A 25444-nucleotide genomic window follows, 5' to 3' on the forward strand; every position below is an offset into this window, starting at 1 on the left:
GATGCCCTTGGAGCCACGCCACCGCCTGGGGTTCTCCTTACCCAATCCCCCTTTCTCCCACCTCTCCTTTCACAGGCGTCAGACCCGCGCCCTGGTCTGAAGGCGCACCTCTTGTCCTTGCGGGTGTTATCCCCAATAAACCTCCTGCTCTTCTCCTTCCGTTTTCGCATCTGTTTTCAAGGACCAAGGTGAACGCAGCCACTATCAGATCCCAGAGGCCCCCCACATGGCCTGAGCGAGTTGTCTCTGAGTCCTGGTGTACAGAGCCAGGCAGGGTCAGTTTCAGGCTTCTCTTACCCTCTGCCCTTTGCCTCAGCAGAGGAAAATACACTGGAGAAAAAGACAGAGTAAGTGAAGCTTAACCAGAGAAAGAGCTCCATCAGCGTGGAGTGGATGCATTTGTGGCCACTCTCCTCCTTGGAATTCATACAGAATTCCATTACTGACTCTGGACAGCAGCTCAGGGACCATCCTGCCCCGTGCCCATTCGATAGACCAGAAAGCTGGAGCCCAGAAGGGGGAGCAGAGAGAGAGCAGAGGCGAGGCTGGAATCAGGCTCCTGACTCCCAGAGCAGTGCTCCTTCCTAATACCATGGAGTGAAGCCTGCAAATGTGACGCCCAGTCCCCTCTTTACAGATGTGCAGAGTGAGGCTCAGAGAGGCTCTGCCAGCACCCTGGGGTTACACAGCACTGAGACTCACACCCAGACACCAGGAGTCACCCTGCTGTGTGATGGGCAAGGCAGGGCTGAGATCTGAAGGAGGCCAGAGCAGTCCAGGTAGGGCAGGAAGGGCCGAGTCCGCAGCCCCCACTACCTTGACCCATTATGCCAAGCCTGGGACTCCTGCAGGCAATGGGCCACATGGATGTGGGACCCTCCCCAACTCCCCTGTACAGTGGCCTTGAGCCAGTCATTTCCTCCCTATCTGTGGAATAGACCAATAACAGAGCATTCTGCCATGAGGCCATGGTGAGGCTTAGACGAGTGAAGATCTGTAAATAAAAATAGTCACTAATTATCAAGTCAAGTAGCTGGGTGCCTGGCACTTGCTCTAAGCACTTTATAGGTGCATTATCATTTATTCATCACCGCAACATTGCAGACAGGCTCTATGGACATCCCCATTTTACAGATGAGGAAACCAAGGCAGAGAATCAGAGCTGGGAAATGGCACAGCATGGCTTTGGGCTGCAAACAGGCTGATTCTAAATCCCTCTATCGAAAGCCCCTGGCAAGGCCAGCTTCTGTGAAGGGTAAATGTTTAGAACAGTGCCAGGCACGTGGAGCCGCTGTTGATGTAATAATAATTATTGTTGTCACTGGGGAAATTTGCCATCGGCAATGCTGTCTTCCCAAAAGTCAGAAGAATGACTATCCTGACATATTTTACAAAACTTGATCATTTCCTCTCTTCAGAAGTAAGGGAGTAGTTACAAGTGCTCAACATAAATGCTTCTTGAACTGAAGCCTGTTATGGTCTTTCTGGAAAACACAAAAAGAAGGTGGAGAAACCTCAGAGTTCCACGCTTCTTTCATTTTTCTGTGCACGTTTATTTTTATTTTGGTTCACAGTTGCAAATGTGCTGTGAGGGATTTTGAGATTCCACATCCTTCACTTAACATAATTCCATGAGGTCTTCCCCCATGTGTTAGCTCTTGATGGCTGCAGAATATTCCACCAAGTAGACGTCTTCCTCACAGCCCCTCCCCACTTTCTCCAGCTTGGGGGTTTTATTCCAGTCTCTGACGCTGCAGCAAGCATCCTCGGGAATAAAATTCTTTCCTTATTTGATGCGACTTGGAGAAATGAATTCCTAACAGCGGACTTTCTGGAACCAGTGAGCCGGTGTTGGGGGAGGTTTGGGAGGCTCCCCATATATCCTCGTGACGAAACTATGCCAGCGGTTGTACATTTCACACAGGCTTAAGGTCGTCCGACCCCCATAGGTATTTCTGAACCTCACCTTCTGGGCTGAAGGTTTATTTGTTTATTGTCTTCTGCCTTTTTAGGGCCACACCTGCAGCACATAGAGGTTCCCAGGCTAGGGGTCAAATCAGAGCTATGGCTGCCGGCCTACACCACAGCCACAGCAATGCGGGATCCAAGCCACGTCTGCAACCTACACTACAGCTCTCGCCAATGCCCGATCCTTAACCCACTGAGCAAGGCCAGAGATCAAACCCACATCCTCGTGGATACTAGTCGGGTTTGTTAACCGCTAAGCCATGATGGGAACTCCTGAAGGTTTCTTCTTACCTGCTACAGGTGCCCACACCACCTTCCAGCAGTGGTCAGAGACCCAGAATGTCATCTTCAACCTGACACTAGTGAGCCATGGGACCTTGGATACCTCGCTTTTGTGGCCATCCATTGGCCAGTTCAAGGGGGGATTACCTCTGTTCCCTCCCACTGAGAAGACCTGAGGAGAGAGGGAAGTCTAGGCCCAGTTTTGTCCCTAAGTCACTGTGGACCCTCAGTGTCCTGCAAAGCTCTCTGGGCTCAGTTTTACCATCCCTTATGTAAGAGCTGGAATGGTAGAATCATTGAGAAGGCAGAGGTGAACTCATGGGTGCCCACTTGTCTTACCCCACTGGATTAGGCACCCCTAGGGCACAGAAATCTCAGTACCCAGTATAAACTTAAAACTATGACTACACTGCAAATAACTCTCAACAACTTTCTCTATGTGAGCAGTGAAGTTACTCTCCAACCAATAGGTCCACCTTTTAAGACTGAACCTCACCCCATAGTTACAATTTATTCATGATTTACTGAGCACCTTCTGGGGTCCTGGCCCTGCCAGCTTCCTCACCTCATCTCCTTCTCCTCCTTGCTATTCCTGAACTGGCCCAAGCTCTTCCCCTTAGAGCCTTTGAACTTGTGAAGCCTCTGCCTGGAGCATTCTTTTCCTGGCTCCTCCCATGGCTGGCTCTATCTCATCACTCAAGTCCTGGTTGGATGTCACCTCTTCCAAGAGACCCTTGCTGGCCACCTTGTCTAAGTACCATCACTCTCCATTATCCACCCAGTTTTACATCCCTTGAATGTCACCTCCAAAGAGAATAGGGACTAGGACTGTTGAAGTCACCACCTACATCAAAGAACCCCTCCAATATGTGTTAAATGAATCCTGGGTACTCCAGGCACACACACACACACACACACACACAGCCCACATGGCTTGAGCACCTACTATTTGACAGGCACCATTCCAAGCCCTTTTACATGTAGCAACTCTTGTCATGCTCCCAACAATCCCTGAGTTAGCTTCAATTATTATTCCCATTTTATAAATGAAGAAACTGAGGCACGGACAGTTGAATTGCTTGTCCAAGGTCCCATGGCTAATAAGTAAGGGAGCTGGGGCATCCTATTGCACACTGTAAGAGTATGCTAAGCCAAACACAGGACAGTTTCACAAAGCTCAGGGGCTAACGGGCAAGCCCAGTCTTACCATGCAGGAAGTCAGGGACACTTCCCAGAGGAGGTGATGCTGAAGTGATGCCTCGGCACTGCATTGAGGACAAGGAGGGGTGTACTAGGATGAAATGGGGGGAAGAACAATCTGAATAGGAGAATCAGTGTGGAGGCCAAGAGAGAGCCGTAAGCTTACAAGACTAAACATAGATTGGCTTGTGTGGTTAGAGTAGGGAATACCGGTGTGCCATGGGTGTGCCATGAGACAAGTGGTATCATCACCTCAACCTTCTGTGACTGAGGTTAAAAAAAGTCCCAGAGGACAAAAAGATGGGGCAATCTGGCTGAGAAGATAGGCAAGGCGCCCCATATCATTCAGGGCCTTGGCCATACTAGGGACCCAAATTTTATTCTGAGGTTTCTAAGTGACATCTCAAAGACTGTGTGAGTCCTTGACTGAATGGGCCCAAAGGCTACGGAGGTCTCTGGAAATTTCTGCTGACTCACTTTGGGACCTTGGTCACCTCCGTGCCCTCTCTTAGTCTCCATGGGTCTTCGTCTCCCAACTGGTATTGGGATGACCCAGTTCCCAAAGCACATTACCACTCCATTAGTCTGGCATCCCATAAACAGACTGCTGTTGACCAATGAGATCTTGGCATTCCTAGAGTCTGATTCCAGGACTCTTGAGCTCTGGCTATCCCATACTTTTTGAGGCAAGCCCACCACCATGGCACTTTGCCAAGCATCTGCTGGGCAGGGGGGATGTGTTCTCCTGTTCCTCGGTCCTACCAAGATATGGAAGCTCCCCTAGGTTCTGGCCGGATGGTGGGGGGCGGGGGTGTCCGCTCAGATCCTCCTGGAGACAAAGGAGCTGACCTGCAAAGAGTTCCAGCGGGAGCCCCGCTCCCCCTCCCTTCCCCCCTCTCCCTTCCCAGTCCACGTGTCTCTATTGTCTGCTCCCCGCTTCAGGGAAAGACACAGCCTCGGATGTGTCAAAACCACCACCCCCCGGCAGCAGGGAAATTAATTACTGGACGATTTTCACTTCCTCTTGCAGCGCCCGCCTGATCTAGGCACCGGAACAGGACCGGCTGAACGGGGCTGGGCATCAGCATGGGGGACTTGCTCCTCCCATTGGTTCTGGGAGACGAAAGTTGAACCCCAAACCCAAGAGGGGGCTTCATTGGGAGGCCGAGCTGGGGTGGGTGGGATGATTTCCCCTAGTTAAAGCTGAGTGTCCAAACTGGCCACTTCAAAACTGGGGGACAAGGAGAGGGCTGGGGGCAGGAGCTCGCCACGGGCGAGCTCACACTCTTTTCTTCGCATCCCCTTCCCTGTGTCCCCATGTGCCTGAACCTCGCCTGCTCAGACTACTCTACCTTCTGTCCCCTCGGTTTCTTTCTCTGTCTTGCACTTTTCTTCTCTTTTCTTTACATCCCTGGGGGCTTTCTTTTTGTGTATCTGATCTCTCTTTTTCTCCTGTGGGGGGTGTATGTTGCTACTTCTCTCCATCTCTTCCTTTCTTCTCTCTCTGTTTCTTCTTGTGTCTTTTTGTCCTTATCTTGGTCTCTCTGCTCCTATTTCTACCTCTTTCAGTGTGTGTGCCTCTCTTTTTCTGTCTCTGTCTTTCTCTGTGTATCTCCTCTCTCTCTCTCTCTCTCCCTCTCTCTCTCTCTTCCCCCTTGTCTTCCCCCCACCCTTCTCCATCTCTCCGTATCTCTGCGCCTTTCTCACCCTCACTTTCTCCCCTCCTGCCTGCCCGCTGCTCCCTGCGCCTGGCCTGCCCCCACCGCTGCCGGTTCAGGGGAACGTGTGCGGAGCGATTGTCCTGGGGGACATTTGATGGATTAGAGCGCTGAACAGTTCCATTGCTAGGGGACCACCTGATCTCCTCCAGCCTGCGTCCCATATAAAGCCGGCAGCCGGAGTGCTGAGCACAGCTCCAGTGATCGCCTGTCTGCGCGCCGCCGCCGCCAAGCCCGAGCGGGAGCCAGAGCCAGAGCCCGGGCCGCCGCCACCGGTGCCGGCTCCGCGCTGCCGCCCGCCGCCTGCCCGCCCGCTGGGAGCTGTCCAGTGCTGAAACCCCGCGCAGACAGCCAATCGCGCCCGGCTGGCCGTCTCCCCCCACCGGGGCCCCACGCAAGTGCCCCCGCCGAGCCCCCCGCCAGTCGCACCATGCCCCGCTCCTTCCTGGTAAAGAAGATCAAAGGGGACGGCTTCCAGTGCAGCGGGGTGCCGGCCCCCACCTACCACCCCTTGGAGACTGCCTACGTGCTGCCTGGCGCCCGGGGGCCGCCCGGGGACAACGGTGAGTGGGACCCGGCGGGGGGAGAAGAGGGGAGGGGAGTTCGGGCCCTCCCCAGCTCGGGCCACGAGGAGGGGTGCGCGCGGCAGGGAACCCCCGGGAGGAGATTTCCCTGGATGTGTGAGCCTCTCAGGCTTCCTGGGGGCCGGGCGGGCGGGGCAAGGGCCAGGCCCGTACAAAGGGAAAGTCGCAGGGTCGGCCCATCCCGTCGCCAAGCGCCAGCCTGGACTTCGAAAGTTGCGGCCCTAGATCGGGGCTGGAGCAAGGGGTGGTTAGAGAATGGAGAGAGAGAGAGGCGCCCACGAAGGGCCGGCGCTGTGGGGCTAACGCACAAGGCAGTCCCAGAGTCTCCTCTCCGCGGCAGAAGGAAGGAGGCTGGCTGCCCGAGTGTGCTGCCCTAATGGGGAAGGTAAACCGGCCTCGATTACCAATCCCTGGGGAGACAGGGTTGGCTCCTAAGGGGTAGCTGGGAGCACCCTCTTTCCCTTCAAGCCTGCTCCCCCTGGAGATGCCAGACAAGTGTTCTCAGGCCCCCTCTCTCAGCAACTCTTTTGTTACCCTCAGCCACATGCCTGCCAAAGGCTGGGCCCGTCCTGGGGACCAAGATGAAAAGAGGATTTCTAGGAGGGATTCCCCCAAAGTGGCTCCTGGTCCCCTGGGCTGCATGCCCTCTCCCCTCCAGCTTCTTATGCCCCTCTGGAACCAGCCCTGCTGTTCCTGGGTGTCCCCCACCCTCAACACACTTCATCCCTTTTCAGAGCAAGTTCCTGTAGGGACAAGGGTTTGGGGGACAAGAGAGGTCATTCAGGCCCAGAAGGGGGTGATCTCTGGAAGGTATGGAGAAGAATCAGAGACTGCTTCTGTGGACCCCATTCCCCATCAAGGGGGGGGGTCACAAAAGGGTTCTCCTCTGATGGCCTCCACCAGGACAGGTGTCTAGAGAGGAGGCGTCCTTTTTGCAGTAAGAAATCTGACATCACATGTGGCATCAGCTTTTGGGGGGGGGTGAGAGAGAGAGAGAGAGAGGAGGGAAAAGGAGAGGAGAGGAAAAAGGAGAGAAGAAAGGGCTGAGAATGAAGGGGTAGCTGAGATGGCAAAGGCAGGAGCCAGAAGAGTGGGAGCTTCTGCCACACAGATTTCCAAGCACTTCACCCACATTCCATCACCCTGCCAAGCCAGGTAGCAAGAGGGCGCTGGGCAAAGGGTTCTGTGACCTCAACAAGGTCAAAGAAATTAGGGAGTAATTAGGGATATGGCTACAGACACTCATCCCCCGGCCTCCCCCAGGTCCCCAAGAGAACCACATGTCTCTTATTCTACTGCCTTCTTTTCTTGACCTCAGAACCTCTTGGATTTGAGGACTGAAGCCCAGGGGTATGGATGGGCTTGTCTGAGTGCTGGCAGGACAGAGGGTATACCCGGGGCCATGCAGGCTTGAGGACATGGGTAGAAAAGAAATGCCTGCCAGCCTGTGTTGTGGATCCCTTGGGGGACTGCCATAAAGCCCTCCTGCCTGCTCAAATCCCCTTGGTCCTGTCCCAGACCAGCTGAGGAAACCCAGAGATGCCCAGAGAATTTCTCATGCTCAGCCAAAAACTGCATACTGTTCCTTTGGAGTGAGGCAGGAACGCCTTGCCTTGAATTTGGTCCAAAAAAAAAAAAAAAAAAAAAGCTCTGAAAGGAGCCCCTGAGTGAATGGTGGGAAGTAGGGTCAGGGCAAAGCCACCATCAGGGATGTTCCACCAGATCTGACACCCTAGAACGAGCCCCATCCTCAGCCCTTTCCCCAAAGAGTTCCAGACCATCTCCCTGGCTTCCGGGGAATCCTGAGACTGTCCTGATAGTCTAACATGTGGCCTGGAACTCTGGGAGGCCCCGCCTCTAGATCTCTGACTTGCTACGTGACCTTGGGTAAGTGCCTTTCCTTCCCTGGTCCTCCGCCTCCTTAGCAGTAAAAGAGTTTGGATGGCATGATCTAAGAATCCTTCCAACTTTGACAAGCTCAGCTTCTGTGAAGGTCAAGTGGTAGGGTGGGAGGCACCAAGATGACTGCGTGAGGGTCTAACAAAATGTAGGGGGCCTCTGTCAGGGTTCCTGTAGGGCTCCATTTACCATCCCAGGTCTAGCTGAGGGTGGCGGAGCCTCTGAGGCCAGTCTCTGCAGGATGCCCCGTGCAGAGGACAGGCACCCTGACCTGGCCACCTTGGAAGTGCCTGCAGTAAATGGTTAGTGCCAGAGGCCAGGGAGCGAACCTTCAAGCCTGGGTATGGCCTTGTCCTGTTACCAGAGGCCTCTTCCGTCCCTGGGGTGTGGCCAGACTGGGAAGTGAAGGCTCCCTCACTCCATGGGTGGGTAGGGGTGCTGGGGGTCCTTGCACAGCCTGCCGGCTCCTAGGGGTCCGTTGTCTCCGCTCTGCCGGAAATAACCTTGCTGAGCGTTTGAGGGAAGTGTGAAAAATTGCTGAGCCGACGTTTTTCTCTCCCAGCGTGTGTAAGTGTGCTGGGTAAACAAGGAGAAAGAGAGGAGGGGGGGAGGTGAGGAGAGTGAGGGAGAGAAGGAGGAGGGAGGAGAAAGGAGGGAGGGAAGGGGGAGGGCCTGGGGCTGGAGATAGTTCCAGTTATTAGAAAGATCCTCTTACAAGCCATTCCTGCAGCACCGGCTGCAGGGCCAGGATGAGACTGGTGGGAGGGGACTCCGGGGAGGCAGGAAGGGAGCCTGTGAATGCGGAGGTCAGGGGAGGCTCGGGCTCCTGGCGGATGAAGATGCAGGAACCCAAATTAAAGAGTGTACCCCCAGCTCAGGGAATGCCTGGGAGTGCTGGAGAATTCCTAGAGAATTCCTCCTCCTGCATTCACGCGTGCATGTGCACGCACGCGCACACACGCACACACACGAGCAACGCTCTTCTTCGCCTCCTTATTCCCTTCCTTTTTCAGCCTCCGTGGGCTGGGCAGAGGGTGCAGCAGGTGCATCTGGTGCATCTCTAGGCTCCCCCTGAAGCCAGAGAACCCCTAAATAGGGAAGGAGAAGCCCCACAAATGGGGAAAGTTCCAGGTCTCTCTGCAGAGCCCCCAAAGAAGGCAGAGCAGATGAAATTTCACCATCCTCTCCAACATAATGCCTCTTTTCTCCCTCTCCTGCTCCTGTTGCTCCTCCACTGCTTTCTGCCTCCAAGGAGCCCTCCCCCCCCAAAGGGGGGGGGGATCTGAGCACAGATTCAGTCTCTCTGTGAGATGCCAACTTGCAGCCTCCTAACCCTCTCAGAACATCGCCGTCCAACTCCACCAAGCCCACCCCTTCCCCGGCCTGGGTCCCCGGCCTAGGGAACCCTGGGGAAGGCTGCCCATCCATCTGCACAGCAGTGGTCTCCGTGGACCCCACCTCCGAGGACACCTTCACCACCCCTGGAGTGTCTAGCTCGCCTCACACCTAACTCTGAACTCCAGCTGGATGCCAATCTTCCTTCCTCTGCACCCCCACCCGTCCTGCCCCCCTACTCCTTCAGAGCACATCCGACCAGGCAGATGAAGGATCAATGCCAATCCAATAACGCAGTTGCCTGCCCTCCGCAGCTACATTAAGCCTCCCCAGCAGCTGAGGAAGTGCTCCTACTTCTGCCCATGGGCTTATCTAGTTGACCACATTATACCAGCACCCGCTTCCGCTCACTCCCTCAGATGGCGCCAGGGAGTCGCTCCAGGCCATGCCTAGGAATCTGGCTGAAATTCCCCAATTGCCATACGTCTACTCCACACTTCAAAAAGCCCATCTGGAGGGTAGGGATGCAAAAGGGTAGCCCCGATCCCTTGGCAGAGGTAGCCCAGAGATGGCAGAGGAGGTGTCCAAAGACACTGAGCAGGCCCGTCTGAGTGTTCTTTAATGACTGCCCCTGGCATCACAGTCTTGGTCCAGTCCAAGGTCAAGATTAGAGACATGCCAGAGGTCAGGTCCAAAGTCCATGTCCAACATCCAGTACAATGTCCAGGTCCAGATCTGAGGTCCAGGTCCAATGTCCACGTCCAACCTTAGGTCTAGGACCAAGTCTGAAGTCTAGGTCCAAGGTCAGTGTCTGAGATTACAAGTCCACTCCGAAATTCAGAACAAATCCATGTCCAAGTTCAAGTTTCAATCCATGTCTAGGACAATGTTCGGGCTCCAGAATCAAGTCCAGATCCAATTTCTAGTCCAAGGTCACATCCAGATCCATTCTTAACGCTGGCTGGTTCAAGTCTTAGAACCACCGTTAGCTTTCTCTGTGGCTCTGAACTGAACTGACCCAGCCAAGCCTCGGTTTTCCTCTTATGAAATCAAGCAGTTGAATTTGATCTCTTTCAACTCTGACCTTCTAGGGACCCCCCAAAATCTGACTTTCCTAAGAAATAGTCAGTGGGAATGTGGAATAACAAGGCCCATGGGGGATACTGAATCTGGGGTCCATGGTCCCTCCTAAAACCTGGGGTCACAAGGGGCACATGCAGGGTCCAGGCTGTGCATTCACTCTTCAGACAGTCTCAGTTTGTGGCTCCTGAGACAGGGCGGGAGAGGACATCAAGTCCCTATGGTAGCAGAGCAATTTACACATCCCAAAGACCACCCAATACACACACACACCACACCACACACTGTGGGCAAAGAACAGAGCACAGGGCAAACCTCCAGAGGCAAATCTGAAGCCAGTGAGGTGACTTGCCCGAGATGACAAGGGCATGCATGGCAGAACACATCACCCCTCCCTGGCTGGTGCTTAATCCACATATTCCAAGGATCCCCACAGCCTGGAGGCCCTCTGGGGGGCACATGAGACATGGCGGAGAGAGATGAGGCCTCCAGAACTCTTGGCCTCCTTCCAGTGGTGGTCTCCCCTGGGATGGAATGTCCACTGCTGGCTCTTGGGTAGGAAGGAAAGGGGGAATGTACCCTCTGCACCTTTGGGGGCACAGAGAGGGCAGGACAGAAAGCAGGGAGCCTGGAAAGATGAAGTGCATTATGCAAGATACCCGCTCTCCAGAACAAGACCCAGAAAGGGCCCCTGAGGCTCCCTGGAAGGAGCAGGGGGCTGCTCCATCAGCCAGGGCTCTGCAGCACAAGACCCCTAGCCACCATTCCAGTTTCTGAAGCCCCTTAAAAAATCTTTCCTATTGATTCCTGCAGAGCTGTGGACCTCCCTGTAGGCCACGGGAATTGGGTCACGCTCAGGAAAAACCCAAATATGGGGATTTCAGGAGGTAGGGATGGTGGGGAGGGGCCCCAAACCCTCTAGACACTCCCTGGGTCGGAGTCAGTGGGCAGAGCCCCACACCCTACAGCCCTGGCCATGTTGGGCCAGACCTCCCTCTGACCTCCTGCTCATCTGGACTCAAGGACCCCATCCCCAGTGAACAGGTGTACCAGCTGCCAGGCCCTTGGAGGAGGTGGGTGTCATTTCTGGTCCAGTGCCCAGGGAACCGCTAACAAAGATGCTATAATAAGGGGAGGGGGAGGTACCAGCCCCTTTGCCCAGCTCTGTGAGCAGACAGGAGAAACTATTTTTATCCTGCTTTGCTGCTGACAGACCTGGCTTTCTGCTCAGCTGGCTGGAGCTGATTCTCGAGGCCCGAGGCCCTGGCACAGCAAGACGTGGCTCTAAATATACCCATGCAGCAGCCCCTCCAGCGCCCCTCCCCCACCAAGCAGGGCCGGCCCTCCTCAGGAAAGTGGGCCACCTGGGAAGCTGGTCCATCTAGAGACAGGGAAGTGGCACTGGGGCTGGAAATTCCCTCAAGGAACTTTGGGATCCTGGAGACCAGGAAAAAGCACTGGCCTAGGAGGCAGGAGGCCAGCCTCACTCTGTCATGAACGTGCTCTGTGACCCGGTCGAGGCCCCTCTCTGGGCCTCCGTTTCTGCACAAGTAGGGCACCAGGGCAAGAGACGCCCCCCCACCCCCCGCCCCCGGTTTCCTCAGACATGAACTAATGTGCTCCCTGAGTGTTAGCTGTTACTTTTATTAACTATTTGCAAAAATTTACCAGGGGCTGGAGCATGTTCTAGAAAAAACAGCTTCTCCCCACCCCCCAAGACCTCATCATCCCATTGAACACAGGCCAGTGTGTCCTGAGACTCCTCCCTCCAGGGGGGCTGGAAAAAGCACAAGCCCTGGAAGGTTCCGAGCCGTGCGCCTCCTCCTTCAGTGGCCAACCCGCTCCCATCTCCAGGCCTCTAGGGTGGTGCCTGGCACGCGGGGAGGGCTCAGCGGCCGTTAGAAGCAACAGCAGCAGCAGTGCTTCTCAGAAATGCCCCACCCTCATCCCAAGGGGTCAGACAATTGGAAGAGACATGTCTGAGGAGCACCCAGCACCGGACTTCTCACAGAATCCCCCTGCAGGGAATCTTAAAAATATATTCTGGACCGTCAGCCTGAAACATCAAGACTCCCAGGCTGGGAAAACCAAAAGTCATTCTCAGGTGACATGCACACGACATCGCCACTTCTCCCTTCACTACAGCCCCACGTGGCAGGAGTGGCTCTAGCCCCTATCCTTCAAATGGGGCACTGGAGCCTGGAGAGGCTTTGTGAGTTGCCCATGGTCACGCAGCTGGAGTATGAGTATAAGAGCCAGGATGAGAGTCAAGTCTCTTCTCTCTGGGTCCCTGGGCCTCCCTGCCTCCATCTGGACCCAAACAAGAGAGGACTGTCTCACCCTGTTGGCTGGGGAGCAGGCAGCTCAGCCTTCTACAGTCACCTGTAGGGTACAGGAAGGCACCCCGAACCTGTCTGAGTTCCACACACAGAGTCAGAAGAGCACTTCCCATAGTGTCCTAAAGGAGGCTCCAGGGTTGAGGCCCAGAGAGGTGAAGTGGTTTGCCCAAGGTCACCCAGCAGCCTGAGATACCCAGGTGTGTCCCCTTCTACTCTCCAGCAGATTAGAAGGATATCACTAAGAAATGGAGGGCCAGTAATAATGACAATAATAATAGCAGCTTGAGAGGCTACTGCGTGCCAGGCATTGTACTAAGCATTTTATACCATTAATTTGTTCAATTCCATGATGAGTTCCTTTATACAGATTATGGCACCAAAAGGTTAACTAACTTGCCCAAGGTCACACAGCTAGGGAGAGGTCTGCGGTCTGAAGTGGAGTTGATGAGGGTTGGGTTCTAGGGAAAGGACAATGGGCATCATTGAGGGGTCTATTCCGCCAGGATGCAGAAAGGGTCTTTAGAGCCTCCCAGTCAACCTTATTCCAGTACACAGTCCAGGGGGGTGTTTTTGTTTGTTTGTGGGGTTTTTTGGCCACACTTGAAACATGGGGAAGCTCCCAGGGCCGGGGATTGAACCAGTTGCCACCTGCACTGCGGTAATACTGTGTCCTTAACCCGCTGTGCCACAAGGGAACTTCCACAGAGGTTAAACAAACTGACCAAGGTCACAAAGCAAGTTAGAACCACCTCTGCCAACATGAACACATAAACTCTCATACCACCCTCCCAAACCCCACCCCAAACCCCTGCCAAACTCCACAGCTGCTGGCCCCCCAGTTGGTCTGGCCCCACAATTCCTGTCCAGAAGGCAATTCCACATCCATCCGTAGGCAGAAGAGCAGCCTTTGTTTGAGGCGCCCCTATTTCTATAAAGAGACCCCCAGCGGCAGGAGTAAGGGGCTGCAGTACTGCATTCTACCACCAGAGGGCGCCACAGACAGAGCCCAGCTGGGACGTGGACTGCCGGGTGCATTGAGCTCCTACCAATGTGCAACACAGGAGTTTTCTCACCAGGGCATGAGGCAGAAATTACACATCCTGGTGAGGAAACTGTGGCCCAGGGAGGAGCTGCAAGATGTGTCTGTGCAGACGCCAAGAAAACTGCAGCACGGAAACCCATCTGGGGAGAATGTTATTGTTACTCATAATGACAGTCCGGGTCTTGTGCCAGGCACTGGGTTGGAATCCTGACTCTAAGTTACTTAACTACCTTGTGCCTCGGATTCCTCATCCGTAAGATGGTACCAACTGCAGCGTTATGATGGTGAAATGCATTTTGTGTGTGTGTAAAGCCTTTAAATAGCATCTGACACATACATGCTCCAGGAGTGCTGGTTATTATTTGTTCACTTTTCACTCACGGACTCCTTACTGTCCATGAAATTCATTCATGGACTCCTTACTGCAAACTGTATGAGTTAGGTGCTTTTATCATCCCCCATTTTACATCTGGGGAAATAGAGGCATCGAGAGATCAATTGTCCAAGACCACACAGCTTGGAACAGCAAAGCTGGAACTCAATCCAGGCAGTCTGGCACCAAAATCGGGCTCCTAACCAGTATGCCATCCTTCCTTAATAATAAAACGTGCAAGGCAAGGGCCACATGATCAGGGACCCTCTCCAAATGAATTTTATACTATTCCCATCTCCAGAGAAAGATGAGACACAGAAAGACACACGACCTACTCAAGGTCACCCAGCTAGAACCAGTGTCGGGAATCAAGTCGTCCCAGGAGCAGGTAGACAGAATGGTTGGCGGCAGACCCTGCCGGGCCAGGGAATGAGGCTGGCCTGGCAAATCTTTATCACCCATTTATCACCCACTTCACAAATACTTATCGAGTGCCTATCAGCTGGGGCACTGGGGATAGAAGGTGAACAATCTCTCGGGCGTGTGGAAAACAGGGAGCAGAGCAGTGGGTTCCAACCCTTGTTCCACCCCTTGATCAAGCACCACCACCGGCGCCTGTTTCCTTCTCTGTAACACGGGGTACTTTTGTGAAGATTCAACAAGGTGACAGGCCTGAAGCATTTAACACAGAGCCTGGCACTTAGTAAGTGCTCAATAAATATCAGTTAGTATTATTGTATCATCAGTAATTTCCAACGGGAAGAAATACAGAAGGAGAAAGAGAGGGTCTGGGTGTGCCCAACAGGTATTTCAACTTAGTCTGAAACAATACTCCCTTAACATCTGGGGGCCTGACAAGTCCCAGGCCTGACTCCTGGAGTGGGAGGTGGGGGAACCTCCAGACCGAAGGCAGACAAGAGGAGAAGAATGGGGTGCTGAGAGGCTGAGCCCCCTCCACTATAAAACCACCACCACCACTGCCCTCTCTGCACCTGACCTCAGTGCCCCTCCCTACTAAGTCCGCCAACCCCACAATCCCCCATCACTTCTGTGTGCAGAGGGTCCTGTGTGGGCAGGTGAAGGGACAGAGGAAAAAATTAAAGTACACCATGGCCTTCAGGGCTGAAGGACAGTCTGCCCAGACTTCACCCTGTGACCATCCCAAATCCCAAATGAGAGGCCAGGGCACAAGGCTGAATCAGGCAGGCTATGCGAGGGAACAAGAGCTCTGAATCCAGTTCCTTGCTTACAAAGCCCTCTTCCACCTGCTTACCTGAGTCAGGGAGGCTGGGGGTGGTGGAGATACAGGTCTCAGGGGTCAGGAGGAGAAGGTCAAATCTCCTGCTTTTTGGCTCCCCATAAAGGGGCCTAACCCTCAAGGTTCTTCAGAATCAAAGGACGATGGAAACACCAGGGTGACAAGTTTGTGTGTCTGCTAGACAGTCTCCTGGGAGCCCAGGCCCCAGGGTCCTCAGGGAGAGTGCTGGGACTATGGCAGGCCCTGGAAGGCAGAGACAAATCAGGATGGTCCCTGCCCTTGGAAAGCCCCAGCCTGCCCAGCAGTCACTGGATCCCAAAATGGACAGGATTTCTGGTCCACGTCTAGAGAGGAGGGAGGAGAAGGAGGGGAGATGAATCTCACAGGGAACTCCAGGAGGCTTCTGGTGGAGCGGGGAGCAAAACAGGCTTAGGACCAAGCAGAAGAAAGTCCCCTTCTTGGGGCTCCTCTTGACCTCTTTTAAATACCCAGCAATCCTAGGAGGTGGGGCTAACAGGACTGTGATTCGTGTGTGCAACATCTATTCTTTGCACACCTCTTTTGAGCCAGGCACATGCTGGGCACACAGATCCCACCCTGGGAGGCTCACAGTCTGGTGAGGAAGGCAGACAGTTAAATAATCTTCAGTGAAGTCACTTTTCCAAGCAAGTAAAAAGCATAATTATAATAGCTAACATTTATATAGTAATTACTGTGCTCGCTCTCTCTTTCAATTTCCTTATATGTAAAATGGGGATTATAACAGGACCTACTTTGTAGGATCTGTGACAACTGAATGAGCTAACATGCATAAAGCATGGAGGTAGAGTTTGGCACACAGGAAGCACCTTATGCACATTTGTTTGTTTGTCTGTTTGTCTTTTTAGGGCCACACCTGCAGCATACAGAGGTTCCCAGGCTAGGGGTCGAATCAGAGCTGTAGCCACTGGCCTATGCCACAGCCACAGCAACACGTATCTGAACCATGTCTGCAACCTACATCACAGCCCAGGTAACGCCGGATCCTTGACCCACTGAGCAAAGCCAGGGATCCAACCTCGTCCTCATGGATGCTAGTCAGATTTGTTTCCCCTGAGCCACGACGGGAACTCCAATGCACAGTTCTCGTCATCACTTTACAGAGTCCTTCCAAAGACTCTGGGAAGGAGTGTCCAATCATATGCTCCACTTTGCAGATGAGGAAACTGAGATTCAAAGAAGTCATAGGTCTGGAGTGGCAGAAAACAGCTGGAACAAAGAAAGCCTGCGCTCTGGCGTCAGGTTGCCAAGACTCCTGGCTCCAACAATTACTAACTGTAAGATTACACTACACGCCTCATTTCTCTACCTGTAGAGAGGATGCAATAATAATAATACCTTCCCTGAGTGGCCGTGAGCACTTAAGAACTTGACTAGTGAACACAAAGTCAGTGGACCTTGACCTCACCGTGCTCCACGAGGATGGGGTGGGGTGGTTTTTATTGTGGCCCACAAGGAAGGATCTGAACCCGGGCAGCCTGACCTCCAGAGCAGACGTGCAGGACAAGCGACCGCCGCTGTACTAGCAGCCGTCATTTCCCAAGAGCGGCCACGGGGACGCCTCCCCTCCCTGGCGTCTCACCTTCCCCACTTCCGTCTCACCCTCTCCAGGTTACGTCCCGCACTGCCTGCCCCCCAGCAGCTACGATGTGGACCAGAAGCCGGGCCTGGAGCTGGCGCCGGCCGAGCCCGCGTACCCGCCGGCGGCGCCGGAGGAGTACAGCGACCCCGAGAGCCCGCAGTCTAGCCTGTCGGCGCGCTACTTCCGCGGGGAGGCGGCGGTGACCGACAGCTACTCCATGGACGCCTTCTTCATCTCGGACGGGCGCTCGCGCCGGCGGCGCGGCGGGGGCGGCGGGGACGCGGGGGGCGCGGGGGACGCCGGGAGCGGCGGGGGGCGCGCGGGGCGCGCGGGGGCGCCGGCGGGCGGCGGGCACCGGCACGCGTGCGCCGAGTGCGGCAAGACGTACGCCACGTCGTCGAACCTGAGCCGCCACAAGCAGACGCACCGCAGCCTGGACAGCCAGCTGGCCCGCAAGTGCCCGACGTGCGGCAAGGCGTACGTGTCCATGCCCGCGCTGGCCATGCACGTGCTCACGCACAACCTGCGCCACAAGTGCGGCGTGTGCGGCAAGGCCTTCTCGCGGCCCTGGCTGCTGCAGGGCCACATGCGCTCGCACACGGGCGAGAAGCCGTTCGGCTGCGCGCACTGCGGCAAGGCCTTCGCCGACCGCTCCAACCTGCGCGCGCACATGCAGACGCACTCGGCCTTCAAGCACTACCGCTGCCGCCAGTGCGACAAGAGCTTCGCGCTCAAGTCCTACCTCCACAAGCACTGCGAGGCCGCCTGCGTCAAGGGGGCCGAGCCACCCCCGCCGCCCCCCGCCGGCCCCGCCAGCTGAACCTCCCTCCACGCCCCGGGCCCCCTACCTTTGCCCTCAGCATCCCCCAGCTGCATTCCCCTGCCCGCACCCCTCGTGGGGTCCCCGCTCCCAGCTCGGAACTTTTCTCTCCAGCCCCCAAACCCAGAACTCACTTCCGGCACTGTCTTCCCTGGGACCTCCCGACCCTCATATCCTTACCGGCTACCGAGATTCGGACCTTGACCCTTTGTTCGCCCCCTCAAGGCTCCCAACTCAGGCACCAGGTCCGCACCTCTCCCAGGCCCCGGAGCCGGAATTTTCTCCCGCCCAGACCCTACACCTCGCCCCTTCTACGTTGCAGACCTTTCCTCTCACTTCTCAGCTGAATCTCAGACCATTTCTCCATTGGAGCCCCCAGTCTAAGGCCTAAACCTACCCTTGACTCCTTGCCTGTCACGGATTCCCCATCCAGACCAGGACGCAGGCCTTAGGGATCTAATCTTAACCCCTCTTGGAGTCCCCAGTCTGCCCGGATCCCCTCCTTACCTTGCCGGCCTTAGGCCCAGCCATTCATATTCTCATTCTCCCCCCCCCCCACACACACACCCCACCCCTTCTTCATGGGGGGGGGACTTTCCACCCCCTTAGCAGCTCTCACTCCTCTGAATTCACCTGACCTGGGGCGGACTTTGGGGGGCAATTCAGGGTCCTGCCCCCTAATGTAGCCTCTCTCTCAGTCCCGCACAGCCCCTCCCTGGGCTTCCAGCCTCTCCCCCCCATTCTCTGAGCACTTTCCCCACCCCCAGGACTACAGGTACCCCTCCTTATTTGTCGAGGGGAGGTCTGGGGCACCTCACACATGCCCTTCTTCCCCTCTGGCTGGGCCTCTCCAGTTTATTTATTTGTGTATTTATTTATTTATCTATTTATTATTCTATTTAATCTCTTGCCCTCACCCAGGGATGGTCTGGCTTCCCCAGCTGGACTGGGAGGTCAGGGAGCCAGGCAAGGAGAGGGACAGCAAAGGCCATAGAGGGCTGCCCCCCCCCAACACATCCCGTTTTGGGGAGTGAGGGAGAAGCCCCACCCTCACCAGAGCCTGCATTTGCTGGGGAAGGGGACAGGAGAATGGGAGGGATAGCCTGCTGACCCTCACCTGGGGGGACATCAGGAGGTCCAGTTACGGGGGCAGGTCCCCACCCTCCTGAACCTTCTACTCCCACCCCCGGGAGACCGGAGAGAGGAGCCTCCTCCATGATATGTTTCCTATTCATTCCTCTTCTTGAGGGACCCCAGGTTCCAGGGACCGACTGAGCCCCGGACCCGCTGGGGCCTCCTCCGGCCTGCTCCGCTCCCCGGGAGGAGCGCTCCCTCCCGGCCACGACTATGCAACTCTCCCGGGCAGAGGGGCCAGGGCTGCCAGCTGCCCCCGCCCCATTGGCCGCCACTACCTCCCCCGCCGCGCTGTTGCATGCCCGGGCGAGGACCGAAGCACACACCTCCACGCGGGCGGGCCCTGGCCCCCTCTGCTTTAAGCACACGCCTCTGCCCCATCTCTAGGCGCCCAGCTGGGGGCAGGAGTCTCGGACTGTCTCTCCGACCCTCCTCCTCTCCCCTTAACCGCAAAGAAGGGTGGAGACTGCAAGGGCCCAAGGAGCAGGGGCACTTCTCTAGGGCTTCTCAGCTCCAGGCCCACCAGGGAAGGGAGGCAGCAGGGATGCGGGGAGGGAGAGGGGTTGCAGAAGCAATTACGGAGGGTGTTGACCCTGTAAATAGGAACTTCCGACAGCAATAATTTTCCATGCATGCTAAGCCTTTTGGCCATATTTTGTATGAGCGCCTGGCGCTCCCCCCTCCCCCCCCCCATCCCTTCCTCACCTACAGCAGTATTACTTGTAAGGCAATTCAGGGATATTAAAGGGACTTTGGCCACTCAGCAGTGCCTCTACACCTTGTGATGGGGACGGAGGGTGGGCGGGGGTGCATCTGAGATGCAGCCAGATTTTTGCCCACTCCATTTCCCTCCCTGTAGCCTGAGCAGCCTGTAGCTGCTGCCAGCAGTCATATAGCTCCAGGGGTCCCTTGACAGCCACAAGGTCCCAGGCATCCTCAGTCCCAACTTGTCCTTAAATACTGGGGTTGCACTCTGAAAGGGTTCAAGACCCAGATTAAGAACATACGTGAATGAAGCAGGTCGCCCTGACACATTAGGAGATAGTGGAGCCTATGACTGAGAGCAAAGAGCCTGGATCACCTTAAAGAATTGCAATTCAAATTAAAACTACACCTGCCAAACAAATACAACTCTGGGCCAGATGTGTCCCTTGACGGCCAGTTCACAACCTCTATATTCTTACCCACTTCATTCCCTGCTGCTCTGGCCAGGTTTCTGACCAGCCCTATTGGTCATATCTGCAGCAAGTGCATGCATGCGAGAAGGCTGACTCTGGCTCAGTAGACACTATTCCAAAAGTGAGCTGCCCCTAGAGCCTGTGAACTGTCCATCACCAAAGATGTTCAGGAAGACGGTCCACCCTCCTTGCCAGCTGGCTTGGTGATCTTTCAAAATATAAACCAATATAAACCAATCCCTACCTTACCAAAAACTCACTGGGACCACCAGCACCATGCCCCTTAACTTCAACCCCCAGCACAGACTTGAGGCGAGGAGCAGGGGGCCAGTGAGTGCTGCGTGCTTTGAGCGCCAGATACCAGGCTGGGGGCTGGGGGCTGGGGGTGGGCCTACAGGCTAGAATCTCATCTCCCCTAGGGCCACCTTTCCATTTTCTTCCTTTCGTAGGACTCAACTCGTACACCCTCACCCTGGTACCTGGCCACCTCACCTTTCCTACACCTCTAAACAGGTTGGCTGCAGCCTGAGCTATGTGCTAGGCGTCTCCAGCAGTGCCAGCCATGTGGAAATCTCCCACAAAGTTCCCAAAGGGAGGGGCGGGCCCAGTCACTGGATGCCTTCCCTAGCCATCCACACACAGGTCTCGGTAGCTGCACACTGCTCCTGACTGGCTGCTGCATGAATTACATTTCTTTCAGGTCCAGGAAGTAGAACCCACTCTAGACCAGCATGTCATGAATGGCTAATCCCCCTGTACTAAATCCCTTTGAAGCAGAACGTATGTAACCCAGGGAATTGACTGCTCACAAACTTGTTGGAAGGGGTGAGCCCTCAGTGGGACCCCCGGAACATCACCACAGAACTGGCCCACCGGGGAAGGACTGCCTCTTCCGCAGCCAGACAGGCAGGAGTCGGAGGCTGCGCTGCTACTACTGAGTTCAAGAACACAGCATTATAGGTGTGACCCGGGGATCAGGAGGCCCCTGCCTCCCATTAGCTGGTGGCTCAACACTGTTAGAGAAAAACCAAGCACCTCTAAGGCCATCTTGCCAAGAGCAGGAGAGCAGGTGATAAGAAAATGGCCCCTATCCACTTCTGCCATCCAAACCCCAAGGAAGTGCAGAACCTAATTCACGGTGAGTCTCCTTGCTGCAAGGAGGTCTGAGAAATGTAGTGTTTAACTCTCTCACATGCAATACAAAGACACCCTAGAGAGGTGGATGGATGCTGGGTGCCCATGGACTATATGCAGGCTGTTGCTGTGGTCTGTCACCGCCCCCCGCCCTCTTGATTGCCCACCATGCCATCTGGGGACTGAAGTCAGCTTAAGGGGTGGGCTTGACTGGTCTAAGAGGAATCGCATCCCCCATGGGATGAGAAATGGGCATATGGCTCAATTCTGGTCAATGAGACTTAAGGAAAGGTCCGCTGGAAGCTTATGGGAAACTGCTTCTTCCTCTCTCTTAAGAGAAAGGAAGTCAAGTCTTTCTCTCGCCTAAATGAACAAGGATGTGTGTCATCTCGTGACTGTAAAGGGAACCGCGAAGCCCACCGCCTGGACAGCAGAGCAGGGAGATGGGAAAGCCTGTGTCCCTGTAACCTGCAGCCCAGAGCACCTCAATTCACATGTGCCAGTCTGCTCTTCACAATCCTCTCAAAGGAAGACCTCCTGCCACCCCCACTCTCCTCCGACCAGTCTGGCTGCTCCACCCAGCCGCTCTGCAGACTCACCTTCCTGTATCCAAGGAAGGAAGCCACTTCCGGTCCCTTCTTATGTCCCAGATTGTGCTCCTCAAAGTGCTCTCCTAGACGCCGCTTCTCACCATGTCCTCCCCTGACGCAATCTCATCACACCCAGGACTTCAACTGCCACCCACATGCGGATGACCCGTAAGTTTACATTTTCAATGTTGACCTCTCCGAGCTGTGAATCCATATCGGCCTGCAAACATCCACATGGATATCCCCGAAGTACCACAGGGCAGCCCGAACCTGAAGCCATGATTGGTCCTTTCCTGCCTCGTCTCCCCATCTTACCATCCAAGTCCGCAGGTTCTATTTATTTTCCCTCTTTGCCTTCTCGGTCTCCACCCTAGTCTCTAGCTCTTATCATCTCTTAGGTGGACAACTGGACCAGCCTGGTTCCATTCTGCCCCCACCACCCCTCCTCCTGTCTCCACAGTGACCAACAGGATCTTTTTTAAAATGCAGATCTGATCATGTCCTTCCCATTCCTCTTCCCTGTTTGAATGCTTCCGTGATTTCCCACTGTGTTTGGGAAAAGAGAAGCCTGCATTGGGTGACTTTTGAAGCCCTCCCTGGTCTGGCTCTTCCCACCACTCCAGATGAATCTTCAGCCATGGGGCCCTTTGCTCTTTGGGTTCCAGCTGCCTCTGTTTAGCAATTTTGTTCCCTCCTGTCACAGGGCCTTTGCATAAGTTGTTCTCACCACCAGTAACACTCTAACTGCACTGCCATCACCACAACTGTTGACTAGTTATTGCCTTTTTAACCTTCATCTCCCAGCTGGATGATCACTTCCTCAAGGACCACATGATCTTGGTTCACAGCACTTACAATCAATGTACACTTTTCCATTAATCTGTGTGATTATTTGGTTATTCTCTGTCTCCCCATAATCTATAAGCTTCATGAGAAAGGAACTGGCAGTGTCTTTTTGCTTATCATTAAATGTCCTAGGTCTAGCACAGCACCTAGCCAAGAGCAGATGACCAGTAAATATTTTCTTAAGTGAACTACGTACATTTAAGTCATAATCAATAATGGTGGTTTATGCTTTTTTTTAAAAAAAAGTCTTTGTCCCTCATGGCCATAGATGATTGGTTCAGATGTGGACATCTGACTAGAACTCGGAAATTTCCTTTCTCCCTCTCTCTGAGTCCTAAGACCTGTAACTTGAGAACTATGGCTCGGATTGTTCATGTCAACATCTATCCTCTCCCTTCTTAGTAAGAGAACTCCATTGTTAGCTGAGCACATTGCCACACAGATGAATACTACATATCCCAGCTGCCCTTGCAGCCAGGGGTGGTCATGTGACCAAGTTCTAGCCAATGACATGCAAGGGAAAGTGTTGGTGGAACTTCGGAGATAGCACCTAAAAAGGAGGAGGTCATATCTTTTTGCCTTTCCATTTCTCCACCCTCTTCCAGGCTGGCAGTTCAGCAGCAGTCTTAAACCAGGAGGTAACCCTGAGAATAAACACCCTACTCTAAAGTGATGGAGTTGACAGATAGAAAGGGCCTGTGCCTCTAGAGACCATGGAGTAGCCACCCCAGTTCTCTTTCATGAGAAGAAACACATTAGGGTGCCTTAATCCTCTGTCGTCAGGCTTTTTTTACTAAAAGCCAAATATAATCCCTATTGATAGTCACGTTCCCGTCATGTGGAGGTAATCCCTCTGCCAAGTGAGAGACAGAAAAGAGTCTCTGAAACCACTTTTCCCTGAGGCCCAGCTTCACCCCACAGTCAAGAAGTAGCCAAGGGCTCCATTGTCATTAAGCTAATTCATGTTGGCTTTCTTCACTTGCAAACAAGAGTCTTGGCTAACACACTGTGGCTAGTCTGGAAGGGCAAACACAGAGAGACCTTTGAGATCTATTATTAATTTAAAATATAATCAAACAGCTCATATTGATTGAGCACTTACAGTGTGTTGGGCTCTGTTCTAAGGACTTTACCTACATCATCTCTTTTCCTTCTCTCAACAACTCTACAAATTAAGCATCATTGTGATGGCCATTTTGAAGGTTAGGAAACCAAGGCACAGACAGGTGACAGGCCCAAGGCCACACATCTAATAAGATGTGTATAATTTTCACCCAGGCAAGAATCAGAACTACTGGGAATGACCCATGAAACTCCCCCTCTCCTTTAGCTTTGGCTCTCCATTAGCAAAGGCTTGAGTGAAGGTAGTTTATTTGGGAGGTGATTCCAGGAGGCAGAAGTGAAAGGGCAAGAAGAATGAGACAGAAGGTGTGTTAGCGGGGTTGTTGCCACAGCTATGGGGCCAGTACTGGGACTTGAGCTAATGCAATCAGACCGAAGGGTCCAGAAGGGTCCTGGAATGCTTCTCACAATTGCCCAGCTTCTGTCCCCTTCAGTGAACACCTCAACACTTCTGGGATGTGCTTGTGCTAGAGCCTGTGGGTAGAGCTCCCACAGGAATGGAAGACATGGGGAGCTTGGGCTGGGAGGCCAGCAGTGCTAGGTGAGCTTGGGTTTGCACAAAACTTCCCACCACAACTTCAGCTGAAATCAAAAGTGGGCCAAGGGGGGAGTTCCTGCTGTGGCACAGTGGGTTAAGGATCTTGTGTTGTCTCTGCAGTGGCTTGGATCCACTGCTGAGGCGTGGGTTTGATCCCTAGCCCAGTGCAGTGTGTTAAGGATCCGGCATTGCTGCAGCTGCAGCATAGATCGCAGCTACGGCTCAGATTTGACTTCTGGCCTGGGAAATTCCATATGGTGTGGGTGCAGGGAAAAAAAAAAAAGTGGGCCAAAAGAATATGCCACTAACACCCAGGTCTTTGCTCCTCCCTTTCCTTATCAACAAAGTTCACATTTGTTCAGACATCCACCCATGACTTAATCTATCCAAGGGGCTCAAAGGAGGCTGACCTCAGGGGTGTTGCTAATTGGTCTTCTCCAAGCCAATCACGATCATCCCAGTGGGTGACAGGTTCCAGCACCCCTACTTAAGCAGCTCAGCACATGGTATGTTTCTGGAGCATGCTATTAATCCCGAATAGTCATGGGACTCGAGCTAATGCAATCAGACCGAAGAGAAAAGCTTTATTTCCATCCTGCTGTGGGAGAGGTTCTCTCTCTCTTTTCCTGGATGTGAACTGCTCTAGACTGAATGTTTATTCCCTCTAAAATTTATATGTTGAAGCCTAATCCCCACTCTGTTGGCATTTGGAGGCAGGAATTCAGGGAGGTGATTAGGTCATGAGGGTGGCACTTGCACGAAGAGGATCAGGGCCCTGAAGAGATCCCTGAGAGCTCTCTGGCCCCTTCTGCTGTATGAGACTATAGCAGGAAGATGGCCGCCTATGACCCAGGAAGTGTGCTCTCTCCAGACACCAAATCTGTCAGCACCTTGATCTCAGACTTCCAGCCTACAGAACTGCGAGAAATGAATGTTCGCTGTTTACGCCACCTGGTTGAAGGTATTTTGTTATAGCAGCTGGAGCTGACTGACATGAACAAAGGAGGAGGCTGCCCCAGCTGTCACTGGCAGTCATCTGGTGACCATGAGGAAAAACAGTTTAAGTGCAAAGCTGCCTCGAGGCCCCAAAGAGATGCTCAGCAGGTATCAAAACCGCAGAAGAAAAGGGCAGTGCATGAAACAAGAACAAGAACTTAGCAATTGGTAGAGGGGACAAAGAGGTGCTGGAGGAGAAAAGAGAAACTGAGAATGAGACCAAGCAACATGGCAGAACCCTGTAAGCCAAGCCATGGAAATGGACAAGAGCATTCTAGGGGCAGGGAAAGATTTAATGTAATGTTGCTACGATTTATGTCAAAGAGCAATCTGCCTATGTTTTCCTCGAGGAGTTTTACAGTATCTGGCCTTACCTTTAGGTCTTTA

General features: G+C 54.0%; 1 protein-coding gene and 1 long non-coding RNA gene across 2 annotated transcripts in view; one reads left to right on the top strand and one right to left on the bottom strand.

Moving 5' to 3' along the window:
* Positions 1-25444, bottom strand: part of LOC106506648 — a 97985-nt gene that overhangs the window by 68270 nt on the left and 4271 nt on the right. The gene's annotated exons all lie outside the window — the stretch shown is intronic.
* SCRT2 (scratch family transcriptional repressor 2) lies at positions 5599-17786 on the top strand. Its single transcript, XM_021077537.1, has 2 exons — positions 5599-5731; positions 16729-17786. Exons 1-2 carry the CDS (start codon positions 5599-5601, stop codon positions 17517-17519), a joined length of 924 nt encoding a protein of 307 aa, XP_020933196.1. The 3' UTR covers positions 17520-17786.

The sequence above is a fragment of the Sus scrofa genome, chromosome 17, assembly GCF_000003025.6.
Source record: "Sus scrofa isolate TJ Tabasco breed Duroc chromosome 17, Sscrofa11.1, whole genome shotgun sequence".
In the NCBI taxonomy this organism is placed as follows: domain Eukaryota; kingdom Metazoa; phylum Chordata; class Mammalia; order Artiodactyla; family Suidae; genus Sus; species Sus scrofa.

Bases quoted from the DNA above. Each gene is read 5' to 3' on its own strand.
- SCRT2 (XM_021077537.1), top strand. From the start codon at position 5,599: ATGCCCCGCTCCTTCCTGGTAAAGAAGATCAAAGGGGACGGCTTCCAG. The intron at 5,732-16,728 runs GTGAGTGGGACC...CACCCTCTCCAG, and splicing joins GGGGCCGCCCGGGGACAACG to GTTACGTCCCGCACTGCCTG.